The 18,503-nt window shown below is 37.1% G+C and overlaps 1 protein-coding gene across 3 annotated transcripts in view; it reads right to left on the bottom strand.

Annotated features, from left to right (window-relative positions):
- Positions 1–18,503, bottom strand: part of ATRNL1 (attractin like 1) — a 448,295-nt gene that overhangs the window by 33,514 nt on the left and 396,278 nt on the right. For all 3 annotated transcript variants that reach the window (XR_007205109.1, XM_048310902.1, XM_048310901.1), the window contains one exon: positions 18,330–18,444. Coding sequence is in view for 2 of the 3 variants with exons in the window: in XM_048310902.1 (XP_048166859.1) it covers positions 18,330–18,444 (115 nt within the window). In the remaining variant the exon portion in view is untranslated. The remainder of the gene's footprint in view (positions 1–18,329; positions 18,445–18,503) is intronic.

An 18,503-nucleotide genomic window follows, 5' to 3' on the forward strand; every position in this document is an offset into this window, starting at 1 on the left:
AAAGTTTCTCTCCTATTAAATATTTCTTAATACAACCATCACAATAAATATGAAAAAAACCATAATAACCTACTACTTTTTAATGCATTGCTACACTTACGGGCAACCTCACAGTTAAAAAAGCTGTCTGCTCTAACAATTTGATCACAGCATCTCAGCTTATAAATGGGGTATTTGTCTTTCCAGCCTCATCTAACAACTCCTTCTCATTGAATCAAGGAGAGATCCAGGAAATCAAACTGTAGCATATCTGTCTTTTTTTGTGGAGTTGGTGTATGTGAGACTGGAGGCTTTTTTATTCTTGACTAATAGGAAATAAAATTGGCTCCAACTGTATCTAGAATGAAACAAGCTACAAGCAGACCTGCAACTTCAATCAGGTTCATTTCTTTCCATTTCAACCTCACCAGTCTGGAACAAGAGAACGTTATTACAGCATGCTCAGAGTTTACAAGAAAGGCACATAACTGTGGAGACAGAATCAGCCAGCTCTTTCATTCATGGCTGGTCAGGTCATAATGAGCACAATTCACAGCCTTGCTTCCAAAACAAAGAACATGCTAAAGTAAGATTCCAGATAATGAGTAGTCTGCTCTTATTTCTTTAAATAGAGATCTATTCCTCTACATAAATTGTTTGGCTTTGAATGCTGAAAATGTTCGAACAGGAAAAAATGCTTCCTTTTCAAGCTCTGGTAAAACAGCACTCCAGTTTGTAGGAATATGGTGTAAGTGGCATCCAAGAGCCAAGATCAGAATGCACTTCATGAAGCATTGCCAATGAAGTAACAGCCCCCACCTTTGTAAAGTTGTTTCATTTCCTAATAGTTGATTTCTTGATAAATCAATACTCCCTTCTCTTCCCTATACTTTGGAGAGTGCTTACAAACACTGATTTGAAGTTGAGGCTTATATTCATTACTGATTTTTCAATGAGCCCTTTGTATTGCAACCCAAAAGAGATAAATAATACCAAAAGGAAAACAAAGCCAACCACCAGTTAAGAGCTCATAACTTGAAGTTGTGCTCAGTTCAATCTCACAAGTACAAAGCACATTACGTGCTTGGACATGGATCTCCTCTTCATCTACAGATCATTACCATCTGATTATTAGCTGGTGCTCTCTGATATGAATGTGGCATTTTTTCATTTCATTCTAATAGAAGAAATATTACAAGAACCAAAATAGCCCTTACGAACTCCCATATTTGCTGGCAATTTCTCTAGGAGCATTAAGGAATAAGTGAAAACAGCTCCCTTCAAAGTAAGGCAGCAGACACTTCAGTGAGCCCTGCTGGGAAAACTGCACCAGTCCTGCCAGTGTTCAGCTGAGTAAACAAAAGTTTCAGCTCCCAGAGCAAGAAATGCAGCATTAAAATTCAAGCATGCAATTTGATATCAAAAGGAAAATAATATGGGGAAGAAAACTGTCTCAACTTTTTCTTTTCAAAATGCAAAAGAAAACGCATACAGTAGCTACTGAGATCAGGTAGGGAAATTCGAAGAGAAGGTAACAACTACTTTTATCAAAAGTACCCAAGCAACACAGCACAAGGAAAGAAGATCAGCCAGGCATTGGGATAAAATGGATGTATTGAAAACATGGAACAAACACCAGGAGAAACAGACAGAAATAATTTGTTTTATGAAGTTTCTTGAGACTTTTCTAAGACCTTTCTGTCTTAATGGCACTTGTGTCATTGTAGTGATACAATTGCCTGGGGTCTGGAGGTGTATTCATAGATATAAGTGAGGCCATAGCACAATACCTTACTTCTGAAAAAGAAAGCCAATAATTTCTATCAGCATATGGGGCATTTCCACAATTTAACTGTCCATACAGCCTGCACTGCAATGGGCGAGCAAAGATCTTTTGACTGGAATTAATATTTTCACTCATAATTGCTTTGTTAATTTATTGACAGTGTCCACAATAAGCTTCCCTTTATGTTACTTTTGTACCATTGGTGAGTGTGAAAATGAACAAAAATTTTCTTGCAATTATAACTATATTCCATCTCTTAGTCAACTACAAGAGTTATGACTGAAGTGACACCAGCTTTCACTAGAACACCTGAAATAGGCTAGAAAAAACCTCACAAGTACATCCATAAAATATGTTTAGAAGATGAGTTCGGGAACTAATTTCATAATTTTCAGGGGTCTAGACATCTTTCATCTACTGAAAGCATTGTTTTGATTTGGGAACTACCCTTTTCATTTGGATAAACTCCCATTAACTTAATTCAGGACCGAGAACTAGAATTTTGTAATATATAGGATTTTATGGGTAGCTGGGAATTTCTGTCCTTTGTGGATTGTAAGTTCACTCTGCTGCACTGCAGTGTTCAAGCTGCACCTTTATGCATCTATACAAATAAATGCACTTGGAACATTCGAGGATATAAAAACACAGATTACATGGAATGTGATGACACGGAGCAGGGCACTTGCTAAAGTGAAATATTTCATGTTGACTGTACCTCCAAGAATTTATTGTCCGTGTATCAGTTTCCAGCTTGATGGCTAAGTGACAGCTACAGGCTTTGTGCAGCAACCAGTCACACACTCCAGATTAGCATTTCCATGCTTCCAAACCAGCATTTGCTAGCATGTCCACATTTGAACAGCTTGGGTAGGATCTAATGCGGGAATTGCTGCCCAGCACCCCTCAGAGCTGTTGAGTAGGATTTGACAGTGTAATTGCTCTGATACAAAGGATGATGCTGCCTCTTCCTTGAGCTTTGTGTCAGGATGTCCTGTGCTATCAGCTGATGTAAACTCTCCCTGGGAGCTGAGCTACACATTCTGAGTGGGACAGGCTGCGATCGTGGCTGCGGTTGTTGATTATTACAACCTTCACACTCTAATCCTGCTGTAGCAATTTGTCTCATTTGGGATATAAAATCCTGCAAGTCTTGAATTTTTCATAGGGTCTGTCACAGGCCAGAAGTGCAAAGTGGCGTCTCAGAAGTGTTTAAAAACTACCTATGCTGAAGAGGGAAAAAAATTCTGTATCTAATGAAAAAAACTGAGTCTTAAATGCTTGACATGGTTTCTGATTGTTTATTTGACCATCTGGAATATTTTCATGTACCTACCAACAAAGAAAAAAACATTAGTATATGATGAGAAGATGCAGGAGAATGGTGATTTCTAAAAATCTGTTTTCATATCACTATTGATCAATGGAGAAAAATCAGAGAAAGCATCACTGAAAGCATCAGGGAAAGAGCATTTGAATAGAGCTCTAGTTGCCCTGTAAGAAATAGTGCAAGTTTATTACAGAATTTCTTAGTATTATCCTGATGGAATAAATTATCAGATTATAAAGTTATATGAGCTTCTTAGGGGACAATATTTATCCCACAGGTAAGGATTACTTGAATAATTTACAAATTCCCTCGTGAATGAATTATGCATCCTTGTAAGCAAAATGTACATCACAGATCCTAAATTGCCATGCACCACTTCTGCTGGGATGCAAGCCATGCTTGCTTCCTAAGACAAATTTCTCTTCATTAAAAGGAATTTTCATTGCACCTTGCTACAAAGTGCCCCAACCCTACAGGAAGAAATAACTGATCCCTGCTGGCTGAGCGTACCAGACGTGAATCATTGACTCCACCGTGTATGGAAGGAGATGGGCATGTGTGTGGGAAGAAGGAATTAAAGCTCAGGGCCAAGATCTCTGCAGGAAATCCTAAAAATAGCCAAACTTAGGAAGAAGCATGGAGTAAGCTTTCTGGTTTCAGTGCCAAGTCACTTAGTAAAATTAAGATTTGGGAAGGAGAAAGTCTGAATCAACCACAGCTCTGATTTTCCTGTTACTCTACAGATCCTGCATATTGTCCAAGTTCAGAATTAGTGTCACCTCTCATTTTAGCTAGTCTTTGACTACAGCAGACAGCAGTAATTAACAGTGTAGGAAGGATGGATATTGTGCATATATAAAGGGCAAACTGAAGAATAGGCTGAAAGATAAGGGAAAAAAAAGCTGCTGAATGATTGGTATAATTTCAGTAACATTTTCTTGTAAAATACTGAGTTTCCCCCTCCATCCCTCAATATTATACCCTCCTGCTGTAACTGTCTTTGCACAGGCATAATATAGGGGACAAATACAAAACAATCAGGTGTAAAAAAGATGACCTTGACCGGTTTGGAGGAAGTGGGATTATTTTGATATAGAGAAAGGTGATAGAGTGTAAACAGAAAAATATAAATGTCTGCAGAGAAAAGGAAGGAAGGAAATAATCTTTTTTCCATGCTCATTTTGGGCATGATAAAAAGTAATGGGCTTAAACTAAAGCAGAGGAAATTTAGGTTAACCACTAGGAAAGACTTTCTAACATCAATGCATGTGGGAAAAAAAAATTCCTAGGTAAGAAGCAGAAAGTCCATTTTTGTACTCTTTTATGAACAGGTTAGACAAATGTCTGCCAGAAATAGTTTACATGCAGCTGATACTGCCTTGAACAGGGGAGATGGGAGTAAATGATCTCTAAAAGTCCTTTCCAGCCTTATTTTTTTATGATTCTGTAATCAACTTTGAAAGGAGCTTGGCATCACTCCTGTTGAAAATAATGGGAGCTTGCAGAGTGTTCTGTAATGGCATTCCAGATTTCCTCCAGTACAAACCAAGGTGGAACTGTGTCCATTTCAGTGGAGGGAAGTGGGACCTCGAGCTCCAGTAGCTGCAAGAAGGGTGGTAATTTATACCTAACTGCATTTGTCACACTCAGTATCTTGCATTGCCAAGGTCTTTAAAAAGCAGAAGAAATTTGATGCCTCTTATAGGCCATTTTTCAGATTTTATTCTGAATTGAAGCTGATGGGTAGCTGATAATGTTTCTTAGGTGGATGAGTAACTGCTTTTAATGCACTGTTTCACATAAATTAGAGCTTTCTCTACTCTAAATATTATTCCGAGCATATATTCTTAAATCATCAGAAAACAGTAAATTAAATGATAGATTTTAATTTTAATCTAAGGCACCATTTAAAGCTACACGTAACTCTTCTTCCATATCAGTCAGAACAACGTTCTGACACAGCTCAGGATGTGGCTCCCTGTGCTGCCAGCCATGGTTTGCTGCTTTCTGAAAAACAACTCCCCATTATTTTCATCCTCTACATATACAAATGCAAATAGAATTTATTCAAAGGTTATTTCTTCAAATAATTCAAATTAGAAATTTAGTAATTACAGTCTCCAGAAATTGTAAAGAAAATTTCATCTGAAGCTCACATTTATACTTAGATGATTTTTTACTTTATGACCAGCATTCTTTCACTGCTTCCCCAGGAAAAGATGCAGCCTATTCTTGAATTTAATGTATCATGCTCTAATAGTTTGTAGTGAAACTTTTTATGCCTTTTGCATATTGATACATTTTTAGGTAACCAAAATATCTCTACAAAAACTTCTTTGTGTACTACCAGCTGCAATGTGCTAACGAAGATTCTTTATCATGATGACTCATCAGTATTTCTCTATTGTGGACAAAGATTCCTGCATGAGTATATTTGACAGGAATCATTTATCTGCAGAAAAAATAACAGATTAATCTGCTCTTCCCTGGGGAAAACAAAACAAAACAACAGGGTATCTTATATATAGAGATACTGATCTGAAATTTCAACAACAAATAGTGAAGAGTTTTTACCCTTGACTCAAACCTTTCTGCTGAGGCAATGCAGGGATCTGGAAATTAATGAATGGTATTATGCACTAAACCATGCTATGAACTATTGTTTGGATTTTTTTCTATTACACTTACTTCAATGAATCTGAGAACAACTCAAACATTGCTCATTTATTCCCACAACATCCTCACGAAGTAGCATTCCCATTTTACAGAGAGCATAGAGAAAGACGATATATCCACAAGCACACGGGGATCTGGCTTGCAGAGCAAGGGCTAAAATCTACTTCAGGTGCACATTCCAGTAGGTGCAAGTCCCCACAAGAATTTTCTCACTTTTTGATATGATTAACTACAATCAGCCACCTAAAACTTTCACCTCTAGTCTGTGAAACTGTTTCACTACAGAGCAAGTTCTGCTGAGCCTGCTGTTGTGTGCATTTGAGCCTAAGGAGTGAGAGGCAGATACAGCTGCAAACACTGAGGAAGGGGAAGGGTTGTGGGGGAACGGATGCCACAAGCCTGATGCAGTTTTGTACCTGGAAAAGTGCCCTGAATGATGCTCCCAGGGACAAGCATGGAAGCCTTGAACTGCAGCTATGGGTTTCATGCTGGTACATCACTGTCAGAGGGCGAGGATAAGGAAGGCTACCCTTTGATCACTGCAATCCAACTATACTGCCTTCCAGGGTTTGCCCTGTGGCAAGGCACCAGATATTTTACGTCCCACTTACAGTCGGATGCACTCAAAAGAAGCTGAGGACACTGAGTACTTGATAAAAGACACTTTAGACCGTGTACCATTGAATCGTGAATTACAGGTAATAAATACATATATAAATAGTACAAATTAAGCACAGGATGGGTGAAAAAGGTAGAATCATTGTCATTCTAAATTTTCCTTGATCATTTCATGTTGAGTCACTCTCAACCCTAAATATAGTTTGCCATTGTAATTCTCTTTTTAATTTTTCCCTTACACCCTAGCACGTTTTGAGCACTCAAGTCAACTCTCTTGAAATGAAAGACTTAAAGTGACAAGAGCCTTTTTCAGCTGCTGTTCAGATCCATACTTCCTGCTTAGCAATTTGGAGGATTCACTTAATACTAACATTTTTCAGACCCAAACATTTTAGAAAGAGTAGGTTTGTAAAGAGGGATTCTTTCAGAAGTGATTCCCATACAGGTGCTAGTTTAAAATGTCCCTCTTTTGGATGGATTGTTTAGTCTGGCATTTTTCCAGACTAACTAGCTATCATCAGTCAAGCTCATTTTCTCCAGTATGAAAAATACATGCAGTTTAGTGTATAACTTACTTGCCAGGTCCAGTAACATTCAGAGAAGCCTAGTTTCATCTTATTTCATATTTTACTTATTTTCATTTTTTTAATAGATTTAACTGATTCTTGGATTTTTAGTTTGGAATTATTTTTAAATAATTCTTTTCAACAGCCTGGTTTCATTTTATGAACCTGTTAATTCTGCAAGCCTAAACTTATTTCTTCTCATTGTTTTCTGCAGCCCTTAATATTTACTGTATTTTGTAAGAAAGAGCAGAAAAATCAACTTCCAACTTTTTTTTTTTTTTTCTTTTTTTTTTTTTTTGGTATTATTATTATTTTTTTAACCTATGCAATTGCAGACAGGATATGAGAGAAACCCACCCATGTAGTACTGGTACAGAGTAGTGCATCCTGCAGAAATCCTTGAGCAGCTCTGCAGTCAGGCATGATTCACCAGGCTGTACAAGTTCTGACAGCCTTGCTAGGCTCCAAATCATTCCAGAAACAGCATTTGGTGGTTTCTACACTGTTCCCCATTTCATGTCCCACAAAGACTTAGTCATCTGGATGCACCATTTAGCTGGTGCTGTATGTAGGCACAGTGCCATACTTAGATGCTAAAGGATAGTGCAGGGAGATGCAGAACTCAACCCTGGTCTTGTACAGGCAGCACTGAGCTGGATCTGCTGTATCCATACAGGAAAGGAGCTGACATGGGGATCCCTCTGGACTATATTCCCTGTACCTCTCAGTTCCAAAATTATGAAGCAGAACTATGCAAGGCATACAAATAAGAGAAGTTGAGAATTTATCACAGTGAGAGATTTGTCGTAACAAGCAACAACCCTTCTCTAACAATCATGACCCAATTAACACAGAGCCAGGGTTCCCAGCTACCTGTGGGTGCTCTGACTTAATATCTTTGCTGGGTTCAGACTAGTTCCTTCAGAAGGACATTTCCAGTGATTTCATTGTTATGGAGCAGTTCATCCACAAACAGAAAGATGTGGGCAATAATTGAGTTCACTGTTGCACACTCACTCTTGCTACAGGAACTGAAGTATCCCTTTACGATGTATTTCCTCAGTTTGCTACTCAGTTTTCCTAACAGAAAGATTTGAACTTTAAACCTTACTTCTTTTTGTTTGTACTCACAATAGTAATTGAATACATAGAGCACCATCCCTCATCTTGAAAGTGTTTTATACTTACTAATAATATTAGTTTATTTGTGCCCATAAGCTTTAAACCTAGCCTTCTACAATAGCTGTGCAATATTGATTGAAAGGGGCTAGATCAAATTATGCTAGAAATTGAGCAACTCCAAACTTTTAAGAGTTACTTTTAAGAAAGAACTCTCCCTATCATGCTTTTAAACTGCTAACAACAGAAAGCCCTGACATTCTTCTGTCAACATTTTCCTGAACCACAAATTGCTCCTGCATTAGAAAATCACTTGAAATGGCATAAAAAGGCTGTGAAGTAAATGTATTCCTGAAGCCTGGGTCTGCAAGCCAGTATAATTTCAGAAAACACCATACAGGCTGGAAAGACAGCAGATGCAAGGACTGAATTTAACTACATATGATAACTCAATTTATTTTCTCTGTAGTCTAGTAACTCAATAAGTCTTTAGCAGTTTTGTAAATAAACAGATGGATGCCATCAAACGCCAAAGCATGATAAATCTGATTGGTCTCTGTATAATTTTGGACAGCTTTATCCCAAAAATAGGCAGTAGAAGCATCTTACTCCAAGAGTGTTATAAAATAAACATGGGAAGGTAGATTATGGGCAATTGCATTGTCCCAGTAATGAACGAAACTTTCCATGATGCCAGGACTAAGAATCAGGACAGATCTCAATGCAACTCTTTTTAGTTGAAGATTGACGTCTGTTGATTAAAGAAAAAAAAGCTGCTTTTCAAGGAATTCAAAGTTAGAGTAAGGAGAAATAGGTGATGGGACCCCTGCTGAAAGACTTAATTCATATGTAACTTTAACTTTGAAAGGTTTATGGTTCTAATTTAGCTGTAAGCCATCTGCTCCACACAGTATGTGTTGACTGAATATAAAACCAGACCACCAATTTCACATAGGAAGGACACTTATCATCCAGTACATCACTTGAACAGGGATTTGTTCACTTTACCTAATTTTGCACTTCTGACTAGACATCTGTTGAATCCTCAGTTTAACAGCACAAAATTTTAAAAAGGTGCTCTGTGAGGCTGAGGTGTACATTCACATGGGCCTGCTGCCTATTTTCCATGTGAGAAACACTTTGTGCTAAGAGAAGAAGAACAAAATGCTGCTTTACAACATTATCTGATCATCAATGTTTCCACTTGTGTAAAATAAATCACACTATTGAAAGATGTTTTTCCCATGAGATTTCCATTAAAACCCACATAAGTATTGTATAACCCCTCTCAGCAAAATTGTCAAGTGAGAACTTCCCATATTTGTTAGTTGCCTTTATAATGTTTTTATTTCTTTTCCTTTCCTTTGTCGACATCTGTAGCATTCATGTCAAAAGAAGAAAAGCACACTATGATTTCTTTCAACTAGGGAAAGCTTAGCCTTGCAGGGGCCTAAGACTCTGCCTGGGAGACAATCAAATTTGAAGACCTAAGTTTACAGCTTTTTAAATTTAGAAAGCCTATGAAAATGGCTAAAAAGCATCAAGCAACAAAGTAGGCTGTCTTTTACAGGCAAAGACAGGTAAGAGCCAAATAAGAATTGTCTAAAGTCAAGATGAGTTTGACCTTGCAAAGGTTTAGTAAAACAAACATCTAAAGGTTTTCACTGTATGTAACTAAGAGACCAAGCAGGACAGAGCCATTATGTAGAAAAAAAATGAAGCAGAGATCAGGTATTTTCTAGATGTCCCAGGAGTGAATTTGATGGTTTTCAAGGAGGGAGATAATGTTTATCAAAGACAGCGCCATCAATATGAATAATGGAATGAGGATATGGAAACAGAAGAAACAGAAGTTTTATGAAATGACATTAGGGTAATCAGAACACTAATTCTGTAAAAATACCAGAAAACAAAGGCTGGTAACAGGGAAATTTAATAATCTGTCATGTCAGATGCACACAAATTGAGAACAGTAACTGCTGTTTCTTTCAAACTAAATATTCTCTAGATTCAAGGAAAAATATATTGTTATTTACTGATCTATTAATCAGACTCAGCTATGAGGTACTTTGCAAGAAGGAATAATTAAAGGCAGGTAAATGGAAGACAGGTCAAAATGCAACATTCCATCAAAGATTGTGCCAGAACACCCTGATAGTTTTCTACAATAAGTTAAATGACTTTCTGGGTAAGAATATGCAGAATATTTTCTAGATTTATGAAATCTAATACTGTGAGAATTTATCAACAGATAAACTATAAAAAGAGAAGGTAGAGGAGTTATGGAAAGTGAATAATGTCATGAAGGAGAGAAAACAAAGAATAGTTTTGAGGAGAAAGAAGGCTGATGAATGTATAACATGGAAACAAGAGTCAATCTTTTTACTGTTCATTTTTGTTTTCATTAAAGAGCTTGGAATTACAGTAATTAAATTCAATCATAACAACCATCACTATGTATCATCAATACAGAGAAGGCATAGAAGATAATCCAGAAAGAGATGCATGACTCCAAGAACTTGAGGAATATACATGTAATCAGATTGAACAGCAAAATTCAAAGCCATGTATTTTGAAAACAAGCAGAAAGTTATACTCTAAAAGTTTACAGTTTAAGGAAAAAAATAAGTTGTCTGGGGAAAAAATAGTTTTAAAAAAGTAAATGTTAAAAGGAACACAGCAACAAAATGTTAATGCCATCGGGCAATACCAGATGGGACTTCACATGGCACTCTGAGTACAACCTGGTCATGCAAGGTAAAATGAGATCAACTGAAGTTGAAACTGGGACAAAGTGCTACAAAGGTGTTCAGAAGACTGAGGAACAGGTTTCAAGCAGACCTCGTTTGCCTTGGCAAAATGAAGGTGGAGACAAGATACGATTGCTGTGCTAAAACATTGTGGGTGACGGATGCAAATAGCAGAACCCCAAGTACTGCAGCTGACGGTGAGCAGGCAGGTATGGCTGAGAGATGGTGTTTCTTTCCAGGGTAGAGCCTTTGATTTGAAGGTTTGGATTCTAGTGCTTCTGTTTGGATCATGAGCATTCATCATTGCTTCTCTATTCCCATGACAATAGGGGAGAGGAAACCACCAAATTGTCACCTGGATGCAACCTGACAATAGCTCAGACAACATCCCCAGACCTTCTCAACCAGGGGAAGAGATGGACATGGCTGCACTTACACTTCACAGTGTTCAGAATTTTACACCCTCTTCAGACATTCTTTCAGTTCCCTTTAAGCAAATAAAGCTGCAAAAAACTCCAAAAAAAAAAAGAAAAAAGTATTTCTAACACTCTGGAGAAACAGTGACAGTTTTGGATTGAACAATGAATGACTAGTTGTCAAAGAAATGTTCACAGTACTTAACAGTTTTTATTAATAGGTCTCATTTTATTGAGTCCCTCTAGGGCAGGAAATCCAGTGATAAAGTTGTAAAATAACCATCTCCACCTCCTCTATTCTCCTGCTCTTTTTTTTCCTTTTCACTCTTTTTCAGCTGATGGCTCCGCAGCATGCAGGTTTTACTGTCCGATCAATAAGTTACTTTTGCCAAGACGTGGGGAAGACACATTGCTAACATTATACTGCATGTTCTTCATATCAAAATGTTTATGTCCTTTTCAAGTATGTTCTTCAGAATTTAAAGGAATCAAGTTTCTATGGCTAGAATGATGTAAAAACTAATTCATTACAGAACCACCTAAAATTCCGTAAAGGACCAGACAAAATCAATACCTCATTCTTCATCACTTAGAAAGCTTTCTGTGCTAAGAACTTCTGTACTTTTCAAGTAGACTTTATCCTGCACATTTCAGAAGTAATTGCTTTGGGTTTGGGCTGGAGTAGGGGTGGTGGTTGCTAGCAACTCTTATTATCTACTTTGTTTTTGCTATTGCCATAAATATTTTTTAAGTAATCATCGGCACCATCTGCCACTTACCACTGTGTTCTTTTCACAGTGTCAATACCATAAACACAGTCTGCTCCCTCATTTGATGCAGTGCAGAAGGACAGAATTAAGCAGAAAATAGTCACTCCAAAAATAGGCCTTACTGCTCAAAAGGAAGCAACTCCTTCAGTAAAATGATCTTGGGAATAGATGATTTTAGTTTACACCAAGTCTTAGAGCTATTTTGTTAAGCATCTCCAGTTAACTGAAAAGAACCCCAGATTTTACAGTCTCTCAGTGTCAGTAAGTTGAAGTTCCTGCTTAATATACTAATTAGGAGTTTAGTTTTAGTTGCAGTCATTAAAACTTTTACAAAGACCATTTTGATTTTCTCCCACAATGTTAATGTTTTCTATTTTTTTTTTTTTTTTGAGCATTTAACTGGCATCATGTTGGTAACTAATATGGAGTACCCCTCAACACAATTACTAAAATTACATTTCTATAAAAAATGCTATAGTCATGCCTTAGGTTAGAGAGAAAGATTAAACCCAGTATTCACACAGTCTAAACAGTAAAAGGAAACTTGAACATTTCTGTTCCTCACTGAGTCTTTCATAATATTCCAGCTCATCTGTAGAGCTTCTGGTCAAATGAACATGACTGTGCAACTTTGAATAAATAAAATGTTTGACTCACCCCTGTATTTTAATACAAGTTCTAGACATCTGCACTGTTTTTTTGTGTAAATTTTGTGTAATACGTAGTTTCACTTATTTCTAGTTGCATGTTGGGACTTCAGAGGAAATAAGAGAATTAAGATGATTTTTTTTTGATATTTCATTATTTGAAAAATCTTGCTATTCATGATGGGGGAAGTGTCTTTTTTAGGGGTGTTGTATAATAAGTTTTTCTGGTTTTTTGTAATGTTTTCTCTGTTTCCATGCCACTTTATCCTACCTAAACAGTACTGTTAGATTACAAACATAAAATATACTTTGGTGAATCAATGTCAATAAAACAGAAAATAACAAAAATAAGCCAATATTCTGTCTACAAAATTACAAAGGAGATACAACATTCAATCTAGAGAAGCTGATTGCTACAGAACAAAGAACAGGACGATGCACAGAAATACGCTTGCTTAAATAAAAAGTAGCATGTTACTTTGTAGGGCCTGATAAGCCAGCTGGGAAAAACAGAATGCAGAGCTATGTTTGTCCTTATCTAGACATCTATCATTTTTCAGAGTTCCTTTCTCCTTTTGCAATATCAATTTGAGGTTTCTTTTTTAGAAGTTTAGGAATTTAAATAACCTGTTGTGAATATCCTCCCGTTTCTATGTCTACCCTCACTCTTCTTCTCCCCACTTTCAGTATTCATAGTTTTTCTTCACTAAGGCAGAGATTCAACCCTCCTCTGTGTGTCTTAATTAGTGTATTTTCTGCTACATCTTTTACTGATATTTTTCTACAGGAAAATCTATACTCATCCTTGTAGCACTACTGACTTTATTGGGTTATTTTGCAAGTATGAAAGGACTGAGCAAAGGAATGTGTTTGTAGCAGGTAGAAATTCATGGGACTTACATGCCCAGGTATGTCTGCAACCAGTTCTGCATACTGAGATAGGTACACATATGAAGCCATTCTACAAATGAAAAGCCATAAGCTATGGTTTTGTTTCCAAGGATCAGGAAAAGTAAGCAATATAATTAAGTATAATACTCTATAAAAACTATTAGTTAATTCATATTTATGTTAATGTGCCTCTTATGATATGCACTAGATTTTTTGTATTTTAATCAGAGAAAATTATAAATATAATCAAGAAAGCCTTGTTACTGTTTTCAACCAGAGCTAATTGTCTTGTAGAGCACTTAATGAGTCATTATTCATTATGATGGTGAGGACAGGGAAGGCAGATGGCATGGTAGCTTTATTGATTCTGTGATCCTACTGTAGCTTGCTGATTAAGTAGGATTGAATGCCACAGTTAGCACGGCCAGAATTACACAAAATTCTGTTTTGACTCAAGGATATCAGACAGGAACTTTCAGATAGGACTGTTCAGGGGCCTGCCACCCTAATTTATACTTATAACAATGGAATACTGCACACAGTCTTTCATTTCAATTTCCATTTAATTTCCAAGTGTTATTTTATGGATTAAGTTAGATTCACCTCACCCAGTCATCACCACTGAGGTGTTAGAGATCCACTAAGGTTTAATAGAGGGACTTGTTTGTGCACACCTGCAGAGACCATTCAGCTCACTGCCTCAATAGGGAAGCTCCTCAGCTGGGTGCTCTATCACTTTTGCCCTCTTGGTAGATGAGAAAATGCTGCTGTATGGAAGTAAAATAATCTGTAAATAATTCAGAAGTTACACCCATTGATTCTGAATTCTTTTGAAATGGTTTAATATTCTCATTTCTCTTTGTGCTTTATAGCACAAAGTGGCCTTTTCCAAGAATGATGCAAACATTGTTTTATAAACTTACTGTACAGTAACTCAATACCTCAAAGCATGGGATTAGCTGGCTTTAGTAGTAATGATGACATGGCCACAGTTCTTTTAACAAAATTTATCACATTACCAAGCCATTCTTTCTGTATTGCTCAATATATCACCAGAGCTGTATGAAGACCTTGAAGGAGTTATTCTTGGGCCTTCCACTGCTGATAATTCATAGGCACTTTTTCTGCATTAAGTTATATATTATCCTCTTTTTTTGGTCTAACTTGTTCTGTTCAATCCCCTTTGTGATGCACAATTTAGTTCTTTCTAGAGATCTGGTTGCAGCTGCTCTCATTATTAGATCTGCTTTGATATTAAGAAGAGTTTAAGCTATTTAAAGCATGGGGTCAGACACTACAGCAGTAAAAGATGATCTCTAGCTTCCAGTGTATCATAAAACTTGTAAGTCACATATGCACTGCACTGATGCATTTGTATTGATATACATGAGAATCCTACAGACAATTGCTACTTTTCTGAACCCTCTAATTTTGGTCTGATTACACAGGTACAATGCAGTGAATGAGACAGTCGAAGAATGAAGGAAAGCACACATTCTATCAGTCAATCCAAACTGAGAAATTTAACTTAATGTTTTTAATTGATCATTCTAATTTATACTTTGGTTCTAATTTCTTTCATTTAAAAACAGTGGTTACTTTGGAAAAGTGTAGCTGAATTGTTTGCTTACACCCAAAAGGAAATGGAAGGTCTGCTGTGAAACACCTAACCATGTTACCATGATGGCAACATTTTGTGACTTTCCAGATTTGCAGGATATTTAATTCTACAAATAGCTGCTTCATTGAAAAATCCCTTTTAAAAACATGAATCACAATGACTAGTGCTTCTTTTTTTTTTTTCAATAAATTCATTTTTATCAATATTTTGACTGAATCTATGTAATCAATCTGTATAAAATCTATCTTAAATCACAGATTAAGTGGTTTATCTGTTTAATTTATCCAATTAGCACTTAGAGCAATACTGTAAATAAATAAACAGTACTGTTGAAAGTCTGTAAAGTTACGAGTATTTTCTACAGGAAGCAGAGCACACGCAGACCTCCACTGGGACATATGGTCTCTCCTAGAGAAGTTTTTTCCATGCATAGCCTTTGGCCAAAGCCCACCATCTGTAGCTTCAGCTTTTCTTCCAGCTGCTGATAAAGCTGAAGTATAGAACATATGCTGCACAAAGAGTAACCTTTACATTAGGGTTTAGTTTATTCATTTGTTTGTTGGTTTTTTGGGTTTTTTAATATTCAGAGATCTTTTTCAACAAAATATTTGTTAATGTAAAACTCAGAAAAGTAAAACTCAAACTCAGAGCTTAAAAAATTAGGGATACAACTAAGAACTTCAGCGGAGCATAAATTAGTTATTTATGTAAAGAATTTGCTTCCTCAGTTTTGGAGAAAATGTTATGCAGGGCAATAGAAATACAGGCATTCCCTTCTTATATTTGGGACGTATGTATAGAAGGAATGAAACCCACACTCTCCCATTGTGAACTGGGAAAGAGTATCATTGACATATCATTTAAACAAAGAGTTTGACACACTGTCAGTTTTATCCTAGAATGATCCCAACAAGCTGGAAAATGGCTGTGTGCAAGTAATAGAGGATTCTAATATTACTTTGCAAGATATAATTACCGAGCACATGATTTCCATCCACCTCAGTATCACTGGTTTTGTCTAACTTCGGTCATAAGGGGAACCAACTGCATAAAGGACGTGTGTGCTGCTCAAAGTTTGCATATCATTTCCAAAAAGCATGGCAGTGTTCACAGCACCTGCTCCCAGGCCGCCCAGGGAAGAAGCAGCAGGTAGTGCTGCAGGACAGGAATGGAGTGAATTAGTAGAGCTACAGGTATGCCAAAAAACTTGCATAATAGCTCCTGCCTAGCCTAGGCATGGTTACATACAGCAATCCACAAGTGCCAAAACTCATTATGCGCAAGAAAAAAATTATTATAGCCACATAATCTAATATACTCTAGTGGATAACCCAGCATGGTGGAACATCTCAAGCATTTCTATTTGCTTTTGACCCTGAAAGAAGTGAAAGTTGTAGAACTAAAACATTTATATATTTTTGAACACAAGTGGCTGACAGATACCATTATAACAAATGGAGGAATGGTAGTTCAAATAAAGCTGATGGAAGCTGATGGAGAAGACAGAACATAACATGTTTAAAAAGGAGGTGTATTCTTTCACAGGCTGAGAAACAAGCTGAGTGACACATCTGACATGTTGTTGAACCCAAGTCCTGTTTCAAGAAAACCTATCCCTTCCATGCTTTGCACACAGCAAATATCAGCAATTACTTTTCAAAGACTCCTTTATATGGCAAATAGAAGCTGATTATGAAGAAACTAAATGAATACATTTTTACTGTCAAGACGCACATCATAGGTAAATTTGAAAACAACAAAAAATCTCCCTCCAAAAACATCTTAAGCCTCAATTTCAACAATTACTTTTAATTTCCTTTCATAATGTTTTCTTGTTGCATGACTATAAACACCTTCATTTCTTTTTCATTTCCTTAAAACATGAACAGGGAATAAGCTAAACATCCTTCCTCTCTCATTGCTCTCTTCAGAGCACTTACATTTATGTATTTCTTCCAGGAAATGTATTTGACAAAGCATCAGTAACACTTTTATTTTCATAGCACTTCCAAAAATGATATTCCAAGCCATAAACAGCATTTTAAGAACGAAGTCCTCATCTCAGAACTCAGAGGGAAGAAAATTTAACACCCCTCGCCCTCAAAAAAGGAACTAAAACTCCCAAATAAATAACAGATAGTGATCAGGCCAAAAGAAGAACACCCGGCTGAGCTTATTTCCAGCATAAGTCAACTGAGTTTACCCTCATCATTACTCAATACTTTTTAATCTCTTAAATGGGTTTTTGAAGGTTAAAAGGATATCTTTTTTGGCTCTTAATAATAAAAGCTAGCCTGAAAGCATATTTTCTGGTTTATTCCTGCTTTTTGGGCACATACCATGCAATCTACTATTCCTTACAAAGGTGTTCAATTTGGCTCCAGCTGCAGTGAATTCTGAATGAGTAAACTGGTCACATGTGCAGTGTCACATTCTGTCTTCACTTTCTTGTCATGGCTCTGTTACATTACATCATTGTGGGCAGTTACTTAAAGGATTTTAAAGGTGTAGGTAGGTACCTCCTGTTTAGGAAGTATTTTATGAGAATGTTTTTGTACAATGATCTAGCATAGAAGGTGGATCACCACAAGAAGTCCTTCCAGATAATGCAAGTGCTACTTTAAAATGAGCTGGGATCATTTCCAAAGTGAACACCTCCCTATGGAAGCCATTCACTCACACAATTCCAGGTTTTATCTGACAGGCATTCTGGGAAATACTAGTATTTTAATTGAGTCCTGGCCAGCAGTGTTGGGATTTATGGTGCAAACTAGACTGCACTAAATTTTAGCCTGAAGTGAAAATACTCATTCGTATTCCCTGTACAGCCTCTTTTACAGAAGCTTGAACTGAAACCATGGAAGTGGCTGTATATGAATTTATTTCCCTGAGAGATAATGTTGGAGCATATTGACATGCACAGGTAATGCTTCAGGAAGTCCTAATGAAATGTGGCTGGCTTAACCACTGGGCTTTTTATTTGGACATGGCACCAAATTCCCAGGAAAAATTAAACGTTGGGGCTAAACTTAACATCAGCTTGACTGGGCAGCTCCTCGTATCCATCTGCTGTGCTATTATTTTGGATCTGTGAGGGTGATTTTGCTCAGGCAGAGTGTGTAGAAGGAGACAGACACAACACCCACCACAGCAGCCTTACCTGACTGCCCGGGTGGTGGAACTCCCGATGGTCCCCTGGGCAGACACAAAAACACCGTCAGGACGGCGGCTCTGTTTCCTGAGCATGGCTCAATGGCAATCGGCTTAGGAGCACCCTGGAAAAGGAAGACACCTTTGAGATTCCCATTCCATTTTTACCTGTGCATCTTTTATT

The sequence above is a fragment of the Corvus hawaiiensis genome, chromosome 8 (assembly GCF_020740725.1).
Source record: "Corvus hawaiiensis isolate bCorHaw1 chromosome 8, bCorHaw1.pri.cur, whole genome shotgun sequence".
NCBI lineage: Eukaryota > Metazoa > Chordata > Aves > Passeriformes > Corvidae > Corvus > Corvus hawaiiensis.